General features: G+C 40.3%; 1 protein-coding gene across 2 annotated transcripts in view; it reads left to right on the plus strand.

The window, feature by feature from the left end:
* The window catches only part of negr1 (neuronal growth regulator 1), a 132,730-nt gene that overhangs the window by 94,860 nt on the left and 18,549 nt on the right, over window positions 1–19,321 (plus strand). The window contains exon 7 of one of the 2 annotated variants that reach the window (XM_019880352.1): window positions 6,671–6,712. The exons of the other annotated variant lie outside the window; for it this stretch is intronic. Coding sequence (XP_019735911.1) covers window positions 6,671–6,712 — 42 coding nt within the window. The remainder of the gene's footprint in view (window positions 1–6,670; window positions 6,713–19,321) is intronic. 2 annotated transcript variants of the gene reach the window in all.

Below are 19,321 nucleotides of genomic sequence, written 5' to 3' on the forward strand. Positions count from 1 at the left end.
TATATATACATACACATACACACACACACACACACACACACACACACACACACACACACGCAACACACATTTTCATTATCTCACTTTTACTGTGTAGTCGCCCTCGATCTTGGATCCGATTATTTTTTTTGTAGAAAAAAAAGTGTGATTCTCCAAAAATTGCGGGTTGTAAACATGATTGTCTTGAGAAAATAAAAATGGGCAACTTTGAAGCGAGAAGAGCTCCACTCATTCTTCCTGATAAGACGTTTGTTTTGGTCTACACTGATGTGATTCTGCTCTGTGTACGGCTTGCGATATTTCGGCCCATTCGCTGAAACTGTAAAACGTATAAATGATTCACAAAAACTTTGTTCAAATAAATAAAAGACATTTCAGTGACGTTCAAGAAACCGCAAAAATAAGGAGCCTGTTGGTTTTGCATCCGGCTCTAGATGTGGTTAAATCCTTAAGTTTCATAAACACACTGCTATGAAGTGACTTAGATGCATAAATGAATGCTAATTCTTGTCAACAAAGACAAACAAAGAGCATTACTGATCTGACATAAATACATTGCGCTTTGCATGTACAAAAAAAACAACAGTTTATGAGAAAGAAAAAAATAACGATTGACTCAAGCCACCTACTGTGCTCGCTGTGTGGATAAATTTCGGGCGGGGGACAAAAACAAAATGTAGCCATTAATTATGTTTTTAGTCGAGCTTGTGTTCTTTCCAATTTCCTTTGGGTACCCGCGTTTACTACAGTTCGATTTCCCATTTCAACTGCTGGATAGAAGTAAAATTTGATGAAAAGAAGTGAAGCCGTTCTCTCCAATTTTCTGAGAAGTCCTCCAGCTTAATTGGTCAAGCTCTTATCCCCTCGACCCACCTCAGCTTAGCCCCAGTGGAGCTTTCTGCTCCTTCTATACCTACGCCTTCATTTTCCTCTTCTTTCTCTCTTTCCACCCAAGCCACATCCCCCGGCCCCCCCAAGCAGTAATCAGAAAAGACTGATGAGGAAAAAAGTAGTAACTCACTTTCTCTCCATCACCACCTCGGTCTCCCTCAGGCAGGAGAGTCACTGCTGGCTACTTGGTCAAATAGGATTGTGTTCGTTTGTCACACCTATCAATCAGTACATGTCGGTGTCGTTCGGACACGTCTCCTCATCTGACATGATGTTGTTTGCTGTCGTGTGATTGTGTCTGAGTCAAGGAGCAAGGAGATGAGAGCTAAAAGTGAGAACTGTGCCATAACAGCAAATCATTATTGAAGCCGATTGGGAAATGAAACCTACAGTGTCTCCGTTCTGCAAGTTGCGTTCATCAGTGTGTGAAATCACTCTCCTGTGTTTGTTTGGGTTCTTTTTTTTTCTTTTATGAAGAAATGTCAATCATACAGAGTGAATCCTTCGATAATGCACATTCATCGCTTTTATGTTAAAACATTCACATATGTAGGACGTGTAAATGTGTGTCTTCTCCTAAAAGCAGACTAAAAATATTGCACCATTTATTCATCATTTCAATGCTTGAATTTACATATTTAGGCAATCAAAAAGTCATTAACATTTTTTTTTTCCAGTCCCACTGTGATGAGAAAACGTTCGTTGCTGTGACAATGTGTTCATGCTCCAGCCCAGCGGGCTTTAGACTTAACACCCACGCCACAACAACTCCTGAAGCAAGGAACGTTTATCCCAGGATGAGTGAGCATCATGGATGCCCCGCAAGACGATACACACTCTGGGCAGAATTAAATATGACGTAGAATGAATAATTTCACAGCTTGCAGAGAAACCAACACAGACTATACCACCAAATATATTTTTAATCATCAAGTGTTGGTTTGAATACGATTTTTTTGAAATTTCTAGTATTGTCCACTAGGTATGTGCCATTCTGGGCAAATAAATGATCGATGCATGATTGCTCATATACTACTTCTGAATGGCAAAAATGAAGCTTTCTTTTCGAGTGGCCATAGCAGAGGTATGCAGGAATGTGTGGATGTCACTGCAATTCCAATAGCTGACTTCATTTTGGTTTGGGACCACAAACCAATTGTGCCTGATTCATCCTTGTCTCTGCTACAGACAAAAGTGTGCTTTTACCTCATTTGCTTCAAGAAAGGATTAATCAACTACTGTATCAATTCAATACAACTGACAGAAGGTCAAATAATCAATTATTATGCCCATCTACAGGTTTAAGGTTTAGCATGTCTGCCAAATAATTGTGAATCATGATGTACGTATATCCAGTTCTGCAACTTTGAAGGACTTATAGAGCGACACTCATTTTTCCTGTTTGGATACATGAACTCGGAAAAACTATGACGACTTTTGTTTTGGTCTGCAACTGTGTGCCTCTGTTGTGTGTAGCGCTTGTGATATTTTGGACCATTATATTTGTCCATTTTCATGTTGGCTCAAGAATTGAAAAAGGTCAGGTATTAAATGGCATGTTTTTCCGAGTCTTTTCAAGCAGAAGCATAAATGGTTTGCAAGGAAAGATGGTGACAAAAGCATTTTAGCTCTGATTTGTCTCACTTCTCTTTTGAGCTCTTCCACTAAAATGAAAATGTAACCCGTACAGCGTTTTTCTTACGCTCGTTGGCTGTTTAAGTAATGACTCAATTTTAGAATTGGGAAAAATAAAATTCAAGAAGCTGTTTTATTAGTTGGTGCAGCTTGGCAAACACCACGTACAGGATGTAAAGTCCACCACTGGGTGTAAATCCGAGAGGGAGAGCTTGCCTGTCAAAAGACATGTACCATACCGTAATGGAACAACTGAGTGTCTGAGAGGTGGACAAGATTCACTGGCGATTCATACTCAAATATTAATCAGAGAGCCATCATCTGTCTGTTTGAAGAAAGAACTAAAAAGAAATTGTCTTCACATATCTGCTCCCAGAGGACTAGTTGAAGTGGAAGCATTCACTGAAGAAAAGATGCATTCGACCTGCCCCTGCACCCATATGCATTGTCGAGGAGGCACATGAATGCTGATTCCTACACATTTTCAGCTTCAAAAAGAAATGATGAAATCAAACGAAACCACCGATGGCCTAATTGTTGGTGGCTTATGAGCGTATAAGACAACAAAGTCAGTACACATCTGTTTAAAGAAACAGAGTATAGATGGGGCACATAAACCGAACACTGCATTACTTCTGTTTCAAGTTATAATGAGTCTGATTCGGCTCTTGTCTTAAGTGGAACATGCTTATACAAAAACCAACAACTTTATGGTGTTATTTCAGACTCAGCTTGTTTACCTGACAATCACGTTGTAAAACATTAAATCATTCATCCAGCAAAAATCATGAACTGAACTTTTACGAGAAACGTGTTATGCAATAATTAGGTAGTCGCATAAGTGTTCCTTCAAACCATGAAGTTTAAAGCACGGTAAAGCACTACTACAATGTAAAAACTAAATATTCAGCATTTTAACTTTGATGACACCTGACTAAGCCTGTAGCGAGGCTATAGTCTAACTGATCTGAATGTGAGCCTCTGTACTTCATTGACCGTATTTTCCGCACTGGAAGGCGCACCTAAAAGCATTCAAAAACCGTGCGCCTTATAATCCGATGTGCCTTATACTCAATCATCAATACCCTTACATCAATATTCTGATTTCTTGGCATACTATTTTAAATGTTCTGTAAAGTGCTTTGTTACAGTTGCAGTGATTGTGAAACCGCTATGTAAATAAAGATGTTTTGTAATGTATTGTATTCCCTTCAGCATAGCTCCATCTAGTGGATGCATAACACAATCCTTTCCACTATTGTAACTTCTATTATTCCTTATAAAAGTGCGCCCTATATATGAAACCAGCTTTAAAATAGGCCATTCATTGAAGGTGCGCCTAACACTCCGGAGCGCCTTATAGTCCGGAAAATACGGTACTTTTGAATGAGTCTGTCGATAGTTTACCCGTAACCTCATGCACCTCTGGAGATGGCAGTGGCCACCTTGCTGGAGATCTGTGCATTGTTTTGTTCATGTGCTTTATGAATATTTGAATGGGTTCATTTGATAATGAAAGTCAAAAAACGGTGAATTACAATGCAGTGTTTAGCTGTAACAATACAGGTGGCTGGGAGACATATCACTGTTTACCAATTTTGAATCTCATCTTTTTGATCTGGACCTCCAATGCGGCCGAAAATCAAATGTTGATCTCATGATGAAATACCGTCGATTCTGTATCTTCTTCTCTTACCACCCTTTGTTGAGGCCGATCCATCTTTTTTAACCCAAGTGTCTCAAAAAGGCAAAACACGCAGAGTTGAGAGTTTCCTAATGTATTGTCAACCTCTAGTCTGGCTACTGGGTGTGTCCACATCTGGCATTTAAAACCTGCACTATGAAAGAAAAAAAAAAAAACTAATTTTGCATTATAGTTCTGAACATTCCTAGATTTCACATTACTTCATCTCACAAATGTCATCGATGGCGCAGCCTGAAATAAATTCTTAAGCTAATCAGATTGGGACCCAGAGTTACCTGCTCTGAAAGACAGACCGAATGTTCAGAATGTTTTTTTTTTCTTTACACTCAATTCTCACTGCCTTACCACTACGACTAGACCGACGTGTTTTTTATTCCAACCCCATTTTCAATGAAGTTTGAGCGTTTTGCTCAACATAAATAAACAACAATACAGTGATTTGCAAGTCATGTTCAACCTATATTTACTTGAATATACTGCAAAGACAAGATATTTAATGTTCAAACTGATTAACTTGAGTGTTTTTAGAAAATAATCATTAACTTAGACTTGTATGGCTGCAACGTGCTCCAAAAAGCTGAGCTAGGGTCATGTTGAACACGGTGTTACATCACCTTTTCTAATTGTTGAATCTTTGTCCCTGTAAAAGATGTTGCTTGGATGGCAGCATATGTTTCTTCAAAACCTGTATGTACCATTCAGCATTGGCAGTAACACAGCCCCATACCATCACAGATACTGGACTTTGAACTTTGCGTCCATAACAATCTGGATGGTTTTTTTTCCTCTTTGGCTCAGAGGACACGGCGTCCACAATTTACAAAAACAATTTGAAATGTGTACTCGTCAGACCACAGAACAATTTTCCATTTTGCATCAGTCCTTCTTTGATGAGCTTGGTCCCGGAGAAGCCGGCGGCGTTTCTGGGTGTTGTTGATAAATGGCTTTTGCTCTGCATTGTACAGTTCTACTTAGAGATGCAGCGCCCGACTGTATTTTCTGACATTGGTTTTATAAACTGTTTCGAAGCCCATATGGTGATATCCTTGACACTTTAATGTCGATTTTTGATGCAGTGCCGCCTGAGGGATCGAAGGTCACGGGCATTCAATGTTGTTTTTCGGCCTTGCCGCTGACATGCAGTGATTTTTCCAGTTCTCCACAGACTGTTCGATGATATTATGTCCCGTCGGTGATGAAATCCCTAAATTGTTTCCGATTGTACGTTGAGAAACATTGTCCTGAAACTGTTCGACTATTTTCTCACGCAGTTGTTCACAAAGAGATGAACCTCACCCCATTTTTGTTTATATATGGCTGAGCAATTCAGGGAAGCTCCTTTTATCCCCAATCATGGCACCCACCTGTTCCCAGTTAGGCTGTTCTCCTGTGGGATGTTCCAAACAGGTGTTTGATGAGCATTTCTTAACTTTCTCAGTCTTGTTTGCCACCTGTCCCAGCTTTTTGGAACTTGTTGCAGCCATAAAATTCCAAGTTAATGATGATTTTCTCAAAACAATAAAGTTTATCAGTTTGAACAAAAAACATCTTGTCTTTGTAATATATTTAATTAAAGGTATGTAATATGATTCATAAATCATTCCATTCCGTTTTTATTTATGTTAAACACAATGTCCCAACTTCACTGGAATTCGGTTTGTACATAATATATGGCATTCGTCTTTGGCAAAGTGTCCGTTGCATGCACCAAATGCACAAACCTGCACACTTACTGACACGTGTAATTTGGCAGCTTGGTGATGAAGTGCTGCCTCCACGAGTGAAAACACAATCCATGCACTGTCATTATAGGTGCTCGCTTTTGACTTCGAACTTGGGGCTGTGCCTTGAGCACAAACAGCCACTAGCAAGCCCGTTGATCTGCCCTTGGTCGTCATGGTAACACTAAGCTGCCCTGCAGTAGAGGGATGCCGGGTTAGCTGTGGCTCATTTGCATGGGACTTGACAACTCCTTAAAATAGGCTAATTTTAATCGGTATGTAAATATAAGCTTCAAAGTGTGATCAAATTATTGATCCTTGGGGTAGTTTGACAAAAGCATGACACAGGTTCTTCTAATTTTTAGAGCGGGGGTGGGGGGGATCCTCTATCACCTGTCTAACAGGCACCTGTAAACTTGTGCCACTCACCCCTCAGAGAGATAGGCATTAACTTAAACACACGAGGCATGCAGTATGATTGACATTTTCACTCAGTATGGAGTTTCCAAGCTTATTTCGTATTTACATGACTGAGACACCTGTGGTACAGGAAGTCTTGAGCATGTGGAGGTTGCATCTTACCAATGAGATGCTGACCTTTTTGTCCTTGCATGATCTTCTATTTTTTTTTTCTTTTCCACGTTACGTCTCCATTCTGTTAATAATACATGAATGTCCTCTTTCCCCCCCTTTCCCTCCCCCCTCTCCTCCCCTGTAGCAATTATTGAACCCACCACCACTAGTGCTGTCTCAAGGCCAGGTCAGTATATGTCACCGTGCTGTACACCAAATTAGCAAAGAGGTCTGCTGCCTCCTACTAACCAGAACCGATATCGTCTCCATCTTATTTAAAATGGCTGGCCGCAATGCCTGCTCGGTGTACAGTACAGCTTTGTTGTATGTCCCTTATGTCTTATAGTTGCTTTTTTTTTTTTCTTTGACTTATAATTTTGGGTTGGCTTCGACAGCCTGGCTCCATAGCCTGGAACCATCTCCACACAGTGTCCCTTCCATCACAATGTTGCCTCCGCCTCCTCCTCCTCACTTCCGCACATGAAGTAAATGGTAGCATCATCAAAGTGGCTGTTACATATGCCTCTGGGCCAGATGCTTTTCATAATGCTGATGGCTCCGTCTTCTCTCTGGCTTTCCCACGACCGGCAGCACCACTCCCTTCTCTTCTTAGCGCTAGTTCATCGTAGCAAACATCAAAGGCAGGATGCTGATGGTGGCAAAGGCTCTCGGTTTGTTGTTTGGAAGATGGAATCTCTTCCCTCTTTGTATTTCTCCTTCGTTTATCCCTCTCTCTTTCTGGGGCTTAATCCTTTAACATCCCTCTCCCTTCTTTTTCTGTTTCTATCTCTTTATACAACAACCATGTGGTGTTGTGGCCACCCTGATCTGATTGCGTTGTTGTTGGTGGTGGTGGTGGTGCACTGTCAATGTCACCCTCATCACTGTGCTCTCCCATATATCCGTCCAGAATAATCCCCGCCGTCTGTTCCTCTTTTCTCCTTCTCTAATGGATTTAAGGCTCCATAATGTAATCTTTTTGCTGCTTATTTTAGCTTATTACCGTCCACATGCACAAACGTTGAGGAAAGCATGCACGGTTGACGTTAGCTATGGATGATATCACAGAAGAAGCGCTGCGGTTAGGAAAAGTTCAATTCATGTTATCTGTGTGCTCTTACAAGACCAAGTGAAGTAATTCAAAGTGAGCAATGTTTATTTGCAGACCACCAGCGCCTCTAGCCAATGGGGGCGCTTCTCAGTGCCTCAAGCACATGGCGCGCTCCATACAAATACAAAACATCAAAACAAATATAACTTAGCAAGTCCTGTAAACTTCAATATGAGTATAACTATCATGGAAAATCGAAAGTGAAGCACAATCTGTTTCCATAATTTTAACAATAATCCATATTAAGAGATTACGAACCTAACCCCATTTTTGCTGTGCAGCCACTGTTTTAAGAAACAAGATACGACTCATTCATAAAAATTAGTACAAGTCAAACTAAGTGAACAATATAAATAGTAAAACAATAGGTCTGAATGCCCTTAACTTCGAAGATCAGCAATGGATTCCGTTATGGACTAAATTATGTTATTTTAGCTCTTCTATTGTGACTGTCAAACAAAGTTTACCTAACCCATATTGTACTGACCAGCCATGGCGTCTGCACCACATTCTTACAGCGTTTTTACTTGTTTGTGACTTTATTTTTTCCTCTATGCTATAACTAGTGTCCTTCTGTGGTGGCTTCAGCAATACACAAAGAATTATCAATTGCAAAGTGAAAAAAAACAAACAAAAAAAAAAAAACTCCTGAAATATTAAACATTCAACTTCTACTACACTTCTACACATCACGTCATGCGAAGATTCATATTGCATGATGGACGCGCGGAGTGTTTTTGTGGATTTTTGTGCAGCCTCATGAATAGATAGCATCGTTCTGTCCTTCACCGTGCGGAGAGGCTGTCTGGGATAAGCATGAACTCACCTGCCTGTTCTTTCAGTCCCAAATATAATTACCCATGGAGATTCTGTCCGATAAGTTAAAATAAACTCAGTGCCTAGTAGCAGACTCGGCGTGACCCCCATCTCTCATTTGATGTAATGCCGGCAGAACAAATGACAATTTCATGGTTCAAAGGAACACCAATGGAGATCAACTAGTGCAGAAACCCGCTGTTCTTGTTTAGTCCTGACTTTTCGAAATTGAAAGTTGCCCTGCTGAAATGACTTCAAAATTGGAATCATTATGGATACCAGCAAATAGTTTTCTTTCCACTTGTTTATCATCCGCTCATGCTTCTCCTGTAAAAAGTTACGGGGATATGATATATCATTTTTGTCTACAAGGAAAACAACTGATGAGCTTGAAGCATTTTTCATCAGAGAGTGTTTGTTTTAGCCTACTGACCAAATACAAATAAATAGATACATTTTTGAAAATGTCCATTGTATATTTTACTAGACCTCAACTAAAAACAGACTGCAACTTTTTATATTTACTTTCTGGATCCTCTGGAAGATGACACGAGTTTAACGTGAAATAATTTCCCCCAAAAATTGACATGTTTTACAACAACCAAACTCGTTTATGCAAATAAGAAAGTTCAGTTTTACCTACACTAACAGCACTGTTGAGCTTGTCGCATTGCAAACACCCAAAAGTACAGTTTGGAAACCCCTGCCCCACTCAACATTCACAGCAAATGAAGTCTCACTTAAAATACACTGGGCACACAGCAATGAGAGGAGAAACGTTTTTTTTTTTTTTTGGGGGGGTGGGGGGGGTCCATACAAAACTTCCCATGTGTGCAACAGGATTTGGAAAATCTCTTCAAAAGCCCATGGTGGGCAGAGAATTGACTTGGCATTGTCGCCGTGGAGAGGCGGCTTTTGGAGCCGAACATTCAGTTGCAAGCTTTGCGTTTGGGCTGGAAGTGGACGGTGTGGAGGCAATAGCAGAGAGCAGGGTGACAGATAAGATGAATACCTTCCTCACTGACTCCCTCCCACCCACACTGTGACCAACTGTGACAGATGGTGAGCACGTTCATCCACCAGCGCATTCCACCTAAGAGCAAGCTGGGAACGCTTCAGGCGTCCACTCGTGTCACCGGCCATCATAATTCCTCCACGGCAAGCGTGACCGGAGCGTAAGCCAGCTGTGACCCATCCACCCCAGCCAAGCCGCTCTCTCATGGCAATGTCAAATTAAGTGTGCTCAGCATTGCTTTTGCAACTTCGACATTCAGTGTTGGTTATTACTCGGTCTATGTCTGTTCAACTACGCTCTGCTTTATGGCCAAAATGACTGGACCCTTTATCATTGGTGTTTTTTTTAACGGTAATTAAAAAAACAAAAAAAAAAAAATGAATGAAACAATTTGTATGACACATTATTAGGCTTTTACAGGATCAGGATTTTGGAGCCGATCATGGATAAGAGAGTTAAAAAAAAAAACAACCACCACCACCGATCTGATCAGAAGATGGAACAATCTATCGAATATACACAACTTGTGGGACCGGACCGGACTGGCCCAAGAATATCCGAAATTTGTTTAAAGATGAAGCCCAATGAATTACATTGGGAAAAAAATTATAATAACAATTAAATCTTAAAAAAAAATCTCCCAAAAATGCTCAAAAACATCCCATACACAGAAAATGGGAGGGGATGGGTTGGGCGATGTGCACCATAATACCGCCCCCACCCTCCCCAAGTATTACAACACCGTGAAAAAAAAAAAAAATTAAAAAAAAATCCGTATATTCTGATAAATCTTGGATTATTAAGTATGACAGGCCGGAATTTCCTCGAGTGAATGGCATTGTGTTGCTTGCACTAATGTCTTATTTTGTGGATCGCATCAATTATGTTATTGATCAATTGACATATATATATATCCTCCTGACTACCAGTAGTTCAAATTTGTCCTCTGTAGAGGACATTTGTGAACCTAAATATCTCCCACCCAGTGCCTCCAATCGCATTAACTCCTTTTGTTACTCTAAAGAGGACATTCAGTGCTTTCCAGTGATACCAAATTTGTAGGGGTTAGAAAAAGTATGAAAATGGCTTCCCTCAGTGCAAGCACTTTTTATGGGAAGAGGAAAAGTAATACCTTTTATCGACCACATTTTGTCTTGAAATGCTGTTGGCATTTTAATTATAAGACTCTTATGAACACGTTAAAGTGTTGTTTGAGTTTATATATATATATATATATATACACACACACACACACTGTATATAAACTGGCATGTGTTGAGGCTTTATATCCACTGTACCTTTGAAGGTTCTGATGTTCTTAAACTTGTTTTATCTTCAGCATGTGTATTTTGCCTGCATTCAGCTCAACATAATACACAGTGGCCCGAAGCAGCTGGCTTGCTGCTTGCTCCCCTGTCATCCCAATGAAATGTAGATGTGTGATAATAGCATCTATTCCCAGAGGCTGTAACTTGTCTTTATTTCTGCAAATCACTTGACAGAAGAAAAACTATATTCTTAGCACTGTACTAAGGCACGTTTAAGTCAAGTATACTTTTGGTTCAAAGAACACTAAATGCATTTTCATAATGTGTGTAGCTCCAATTCCTGAGTGTTTATTCCAACTTAAAAAAAAAAAAAAAAAAAAAAAAAAACATCCAGGCTGAATGTGGTGGGATGAAGATAAGACTCAAACCTTTGCTCCAAGAGATTGTAAATGAGGAGTTAAGGAAAACCTTCTCTTATGAATGCTGTAGCCCTTCGGTAAAAACATTCCGAAATGCACCCAAACTTTGAGTAGAGGCCCCTCTCAACTCGTGATGCGAGCTTTAGGCATTGCTGCTTGTCAAATCAGCAATAGTATAATCACAAGGAGACGTAAAAGTAGCCCGCAGAGTAATAACGTTCTTGTTTGTGCTGCTGTTGTTGTAATAATTGCAATGATTGCAATTTTTAAGATAACAAATACAGTGGAATCAAACAATATGAACAATACAAACAATTCAAATGCAAGCAAAATTTGGCAGACAAAGTAATTTAAAAAATTGGAATTTGAACCAATGACTATGTTTGGATATCGTCAAATAACCCTTTCAAAATCCGAATATTGGCAGTATTTGTGCTTTGTGCAGGCCAGATATGTGCTCACAAAAACCCGAATATGCTCGTATTCAGGTTTTTAAAAACCCAATTGCACTTGGTTTACCTCCCTTGAACGGGCAATTGGTTTGTGTTCTGCGCAAAAAAAGTTTGTTTTTGTCGTAGAGCAGGAACTTATATATGCAACGATCAGCGGTGATGCCATTCACTGTAGCGAGGAGTGAAACCACCGGTGGCCGTTTTTTGCCTTGTCACTCGCTAAGCAAGCCTAACTTGAACACGTCTATTTCTCAACAGCATTTCCATGTTTTTTTCTCTCTCAATGGTGAAAATGACACAACGTGGATATAGACACACATATATGTGTGTATAAGTCCTTACGTCTGGCGCACAACTCGTCGTAAATCATCAAGCAGAGGTAACCAATCATGGCAAGGCTCAGAGACGCAGCACAGCAGCACACTTTTGTCGCGAGGAGGAAACCGACTGCCTTATTCCTGTGGAGAGTGACATGCATATAATGTGTTTTATTGACGGTAGAAAGTAACAGGAGGAAATGACATCTATTTGCCATCACCATTTAAAAAGATGTTCAAATGAGAGCACAACTGTACCATCACGCCTGCAAACTGGTTATTCCAAATGTTTCAGAAACCAGAATTTTGACTCTCATCCGAATATTGACTGCAAGTAACCGCAGCCAATGCAAAATCTAAGCATACCACGTAAGGTCTTGTGTCAAGTCAGACGTGAGATGTGCATCTGTGGCATAAATCACCTCTCCATTATGCCATTAACGTCTTTAATGGCTGTACAGTCAGCAGTTGACCAGCATCTCAGTGTGGATTGTGTTGTACGTTAACAGTTTCACTGTACTCTGATTTGGCCTCATGTGTGCTGGAGATCTCTCTGGTTGGCCGCTTTCATTTAAATGGGTCAGTGGCTGTTGGGAAGTCAGAGTAAGGCAGTGGGTGGAAAACACTGTGAGGGTGGTCATATTTCTGTCTTAATTCAAGATCTATCACGAGCCTCCAGAGAGAGTTAGTTAACATTAAATATTCTTTCAAAATCCGGACACATTTACAGATCACTCACTTACTGGGCTTCCCAAAGCTTAGCTGGCCTTCTAAGTCAAATGATCTGAGCCACTGTTGAAAGACTCTCACTCTGTGTTATGGAAACGATGCATGGGCCACAAGGCTCTGATAAGTGAAGCAAATCCCAAAATGGCTTCACCTGTGTTCTTTCTACAGGGTTCAGAATTTCTGAATACTTTGATACTACAATTGGGATGAATGAAAACCTGCCCCCACTCATTGCTGTTTTGTTAAAATCTGCATCATGACACTGACTTACCGTATTTTCCGCAGTGTAAGGCACTTTGGAGTATCTTTTTTAGAACTGTTTTCATACATAGGGCACACCGCATAGAAGCTGCAACAGTGCCTGTGGTTGCGTTATGCATACGCAAGATGGAGCTACGCTAAAGGGAATACATTACAATGCAATAAAATACAATACAGCTTTATTTATTTATAGAGCTGCATGACATTACGGCTCAACTATCAAAACTCATTCAAAATTACTGTATTTTCTGCACTATAAGGCACTCCGGAGTATAAGGCGCACCTTCAATGAATGGCCTATTTTAAAACTGGTTTCATATATAGCGTGTAATGGCTTAAAAGGCGCATAGATGTTACAATAGTGGATGGGGTCGTGTTATGCCTCCACTTGCTGGAGCTACGCTAAAGGGAATACAATGCAATGCAGCTCTATTTACATAGCGCTTTCACAACCACTGCAGCTGCCACAAATCACTTTCCAGAACAATTAAAATACTGCGTCCAAGAAATCTGAATAATGATCCATCAATAATGTGCATCGGATTGTAAGGCGCATTGTCAGCTTTTGTGAAAATTGAAAGCTTTTAGGTGCAGCTTATAGTGCGGAAAATACGGTATTTTTAGCCTTCACTCCTCTCCACCATGTCAACTTAATATGGACACCGCTTGAAGAAAAACAACCCGCTGATGGCCCACTTTATAAGTCATGCTTTTTTTTTTTTTTTTTTAATGTGAGACTCTAATTCACAGCTGTCATACTCAGATGCTTCCCTCCTCCAACACACCTAATTCAAATTATCAAAATGTCTATCATGCCCCTAACAGAGCTTGCTGATGAGCTGATCATTTGAATCAAGTGTGTTGGAGGAGGGAAATATTATAAACAAGTAGGCCAGCTGCCCTCGCTCGATGTCTGGAGTTTGACACCTGTGCTCTCATTAATTGATTGCACCTAACAAAGCAATACAGATATAGTCATACCTCGGTTTTCGACCAAAATCCGTTCAGGAAGGCTGTTCGAAAACCGATTTGTTCGAAATCCGAAACTACGCTCTTTTTAAAAAAAATCTTTATTGAACACATCTGCTCACAATGGAACGCTACACGGAAGGCGAGAGGAGTCAAGTGGTGCATTCAAGTGCGCTCAGTTTGGTCGAGAACCGATTTTCGGTCGTAATCCGAGGCATAAAAAACTCGAAATTTTTGGTCGAAAACCAATTTGGTCGAGAACAGAGACATTCGACTGTAGATCTGAGTTGATTTCTTACAATCATACACCTTTCTGCGCATCCTGTGCTTAATGGCTTTACTGTAACTTTGTAGGAAAACAATGAAACAACCTGCAGTAAGCTATTTGTTTTAAACTGTTTCACACTTGCTTCAAAGCCGAACTTGATTTACCTTTAACGTGATGCTTTACTGGTACACACACACACACACACACACACACACGGATACGAATGGTAATTGCGGTAGACAAAGCCATATACACACCTTTTTCCTGCTACATTAAAAAAAAAAATGACACTCGTATAATATTGTAAGGTAAAATGTTGCAGATTGAACTGATAAGTGGATCTGCGGATTCTCTAGAATGTTCACATGATCCTATTACGCTGTAGTAGCGAGAAGCACAGGCTGAAAGTGTGGGAAGTGTGTCAGGTGGCAATTATAACATTGTCAGCCTGGACAACTGTGTCCTTGGGTTTGCGAGTCACCCCCGGCTAATGACAGTATGAATACACTGCACGTATGAAACATTCATCAGGATGGACCGTATCCCACTGATAAGGTTCTATTTTCTGAGGAGAATTATCCAGCGAGCGAAAAAAATACAGCGTTAAAGTGTTCGCCTGCCTCACTTAAACACTGTGTGCCGGCTGTCAAACCCACTGAGCTACCCACACAGATAATCCTTTTTGGAAGTGCGTTTTCCAGCAGCCTTATCAGTCTATGGTAGCAAGATCAAGAGCAGTGCAAGCCCTTCTGCACCCTCCCTGCGGTCTCGTGGTTTGTTTCGAGGTGATGTGCTGACCTTCATTTTTTTGCCCAAGAGTTAACGCTTAGGAAAATTAAGTGCCTGGTAAACAGATGTGTGTGTGTCATCCAGAGTACTTGACCTCTGGTTCCATGGTAGCTGTAAATCAAGAGGTGAAGACTTGTTGTGTCCGTAGATGACTTCAAAGCCATTTGTTCTGTCCCGAGGGAATCCACCCTTTACATTAAATGCATCCTCGCCTCTCTTGTTATTCACAGTGCTCAAGAGCATTACACGGTGATCGTCTGAAACATCAAAGCAGGCTAGCGATTCAAGTCCACTTCATTGATCATCACTCCCTGTGTCTTAAGATGGAATTTGCATTCGCGTACAGTATAATAAGATCATGCCAGCGTGAACTGACTTTAAAGGAACATTATGGATTTTTTTTTTCTGTTCCCTCTGCAGTTGCGGACGGTGATTTAATTTAAAGCCACTAGGGTGAATAAAATCCTACTGAATAAATGCACCTGAAAACCTCGACTCTCCCCCACTCACCCATTGTAAATATAGCACAGCCACCTTAAGCAGCACATACACAGTTGCAAATATGCTTTGATCTTATATTTTGTATTTTTATATTACATTCTGTACTGTGTACAATTCACTTTTTTTCAAATTATTTTGTGCATGCAAATACTTTTTTTTTCTACTTCTTCCCTCCGAACTTTGCTGCGGTACAGTGTAAATTTCTCCATTGTGAGACAAAGTTTTTGTGATCTTAAGTGCAACTAAAGCAAAAGAAGCTAAACCAATGAATGCTAAACACTAGCAAAACTCAGGAAATATTCTCACAGCTGGTACTTTTAAGAAAGTTGTATTGATATTTTGACCTCGCGTTCTGAGGTTCACTGTAGTTTAGGGAAGTGATTCACTTTTTGGAAAACTGATCAGTGTGGAAATTTTTTGAGATATTCTCATTTCAAAGCATGGAGAAGTAGAGATGGCCTTTTGTTTACCTCCGGATGCTACCAATGTTATCTTCTCAACTTTTATCTCATGCAATGACATGCTGCTTTTAAACCCATTTAGCACTTCCGGAGCCGCCTGTAGTGCTACAAAGTACTCAATAACCTGCAAATGAGTTTTCATATGGAATTGGCAGGCATATTTTTGTTTTGTTTTTTTTTTCTCTTTTTTTTAACGTGGTGTGAAGAAAGTACAGGTATACTGTTTGAAAAATGCAGGTGTGTACATTTGCATTCATCCTATCAGTGTACAAGCACAATACACGTGAATAGACTTAATGAATAAAACTTATTTTCTCTTGCTCGCATACTGCACACGTTTTCATCTCTGACTAGAGGATCAAGGCACATTATCGCTCTACTGTGGCTTTGTGACATCTTTCAGTCTTTGATGTTCTCTTTACTTTTAATCGGTCTGTAACTCTCTCTCTCTCTCTCTCTCACACACACACACACACACACACACACACACACACACACACACACACACACGTCTTACTCATAAGATGAAAGTTTTTACAAAGAAGCAAAGATTACAGAGTCACTTCTTATAGGACAAAGAAAAAAAAAATTTTAAGTCAAATGTTTTCCCAACTTTAATTGGTACTCTAGCCACTGCACTCGTGGTTATTAATGAAACAAATCAGTTGGAAAAAGGAATTTGGTGCTCCCAACACGGAGACAGGACTCAGTTGCGCGAGAGATGAAGCAGAAAATGGATAGCCATTTCCTTTTATGGCCACAGAAGGCTGTTGGAGAGATTCAGTCTTTGTCTATAATTGAGACACCAGGGTATATTTTTTTTCTGGTCAGAGTCTAATGGTTTGTGCATTAAGGTGCATGATTGAAGAAAGCCCCACACTTACAGTAAGGGCTGCAGTAAATCACAAAAGATGTTTTTTTTCTTGTCCAATTTTGTTGATGGTAGTGGTCTCACGCTGTGCAGTTTACAACAGCATCGCTCTTTCTCATGTGGTGGGAGCACTCTTTGGCAAAGTTAAATGAGAGTAATTTTGAGGGAAGAGAGAAGGCTCAGTGGGAATGGAAGTGAAGTTTTTGCCATACTCTTCAGAGATCATTCACAAGGCATTCATTGCATTTGAACCTGTGAACACTCAGAAGCCGAGGCGTGAAACTCCCCTTAGACTTTTTTGACGACCCAAAATCCTGCGCTCTTCATTTTCTAATTGTTCTCAAAATAATTATTTGTTACCATCGCTCCATTCCCATGCATGGCTTCCTCGCGCACTCTGACCTGCCGCAGTTGTCAGTACTACAATCAGTCATCCTTTTACAGTGAAGCGCGACGGTGTTTTCATGGTGTTCCAGCTTACTGTATACGATCCTGCACACTTTCCACTGACATTTCATGACTGAAAACTTGAAAGATGGCCAATAGTGGATGTGCCTTTTGTAAGCACTTAAAAGTAAGCTATTGCTCCTCTGAGGGAAGACGGCGATAGTGAGGTAGAAATACCACTACCTATCGAGGTTGGCTGCTCTCATCTTTTAAACTGCCCAGTGCAATTTGGCAAAGGTGTCTTGAAGTGAGCCTTGGCTGGCGTCCATTCCGTTTGTGCCCATTGTTAAAACCGATAAAGTAGGAAGTGGTTGATCTGTGGACGATTGTTCTACTGTATTTTTCAGCACCATTCTATTGGGGTTAGAAAAAAGGCTGTTTGTTAATTATCAGACAAATTGCAATTTTCATGCAGGAACAAAGATCTTCAAGGATTTAAAGCGCTTTGTGTTTCTTGGTTGACAGTATGAAAAGTGAAAAAATATACTACAATCACGTTATGGGGGCAATGAATGTTAATTTATTTTACCATAATGATGAAAAAAAGGTACTTGTGTCTTTCTTTTAATAATTATTATGAGGGTTTTTTTTTGTGTGCGTGTTTGTTTTTTAATATGACGTGTTTCAGTGTTGATGAAAGTTGATACTGTCCATCTCTGATTTGCACTTTCACGTGTTCATCAAGTCCCACTTCAAATATGAGACCTCGGCGTCTTGGTGTGGGTTTTCAAAGGTATTCATATATAACAGCTGGCTTGCAGCAGATTATTGGTGTTTTATGTGTGTGTGTGTGTGTGTGTGTGTGTGTGTGTGTGTGTGTGTGTGCCAGCGGGGGTGGAGTATTTGCAGACTACCAGCCGTAAATTGCTTAAACCTCTGCAATCCTACCCACCCATGACATGCCATTTACTCGTGTAGTTGAATCTTAGAGGAACAGGATGCCTATATGTCACTCCGTGATAAGTGGTGGGAATTGCACTCTAATTAGAATCTCTATTCTAAATAAACCCTGACTGGCACGACCTGCAATGCACATTGTGCTCTTTTGTTTTCTGAAGCGAACCGTCTTTTTTGCAGTTTGGACTACAGTATGTCTATTATTTGTGCAATATTTTATCCGCAGTCAGATCTGTTCATAGGGAATACATCATTTGACGTGTTTTGAAACTGATGAATCATTTGCACTTGTGTTCTCTTCTCTTCTTCTTTACTCAGATAAATGTATGTGATCTATTGAACTGTAATTTAATCATTTTAAAGGCAGAATTTATGCGCCGTATATTTTGTGTCTTTACTCGTGCTTTAGATTTTGCCATTTAAGGGACGTTATTTAGAGGCATTTTTTTTTAATTGTCACGAAATACATGCATATTTATGAAATGTGTCCTTTGTATCTCCGTCGTAGTAGTGAACACAGCAAATACTCACAGTTAGTGGCACACGCTGGAGCAAGGGGCAACTTCGTGCCCGGGGAGCAGTTCAAGGTATCGGTGTCCCGCTGAATTAAGGACACCACAGCAGTGAGTCCGGCGGGTTGGGCGGTCCATTGCATACTCTCCAGTTTTTCTATCCACACTTGACAAAAATGACTTGACACGGTGGCAGGTGGTTACATTAACCACATGGCCACAGCTGCCCCTTTTCAAGTTAGCGAAAGGATATTAAGTGAAACGCTGCATTTTTCCCACAGCCCCGCACCAACTGTGCTTATAGTGACTTGTGTATTCATGAGAAATCTGAGATGTGGTCATCGATGACCATGCATTTGTACTTTTAAATGGATCTATTTCAGCCCAGCTCATGAATGGCAAAATAAAAATAAAATGATGATGACAAGGGGGCATTCTTTCCCAGGTGAATCTGTATTCCTAGCTGTACTGTCGTAGGCCTACCGAAGACCAGTCTTCCATCGATCAGTGTCGGTTCTGTCTCTGAATCACTTCTATTTTAACCTAATCTTATCTCTTGACTCAGGCATAAAGTCCCGGGCAAGACCAAAACGACAGTGCTTGATCGTATTGGTACGGTTTCTACAAACATAACCAAATAAATCTTTCGCTGTTTTTTTTTTTTTTTTTTTTCACCTGGTTTGTTCCTGTTTT

This window comes from Hippocampus comes, unplaced genomic scaffold (genome assembly GCF_001891065.2).
Source record: "Hippocampus comes isolate QL1 unplaced genomic scaffold, H_comes_QL1_v1.1 scaffold151, whole genome shotgun sequence".
NCBI lineage: Eukaryota > Metazoa > Chordata > Actinopteri > Syngnathiformes > Syngnathidae > Hippocampus > Hippocampus comes.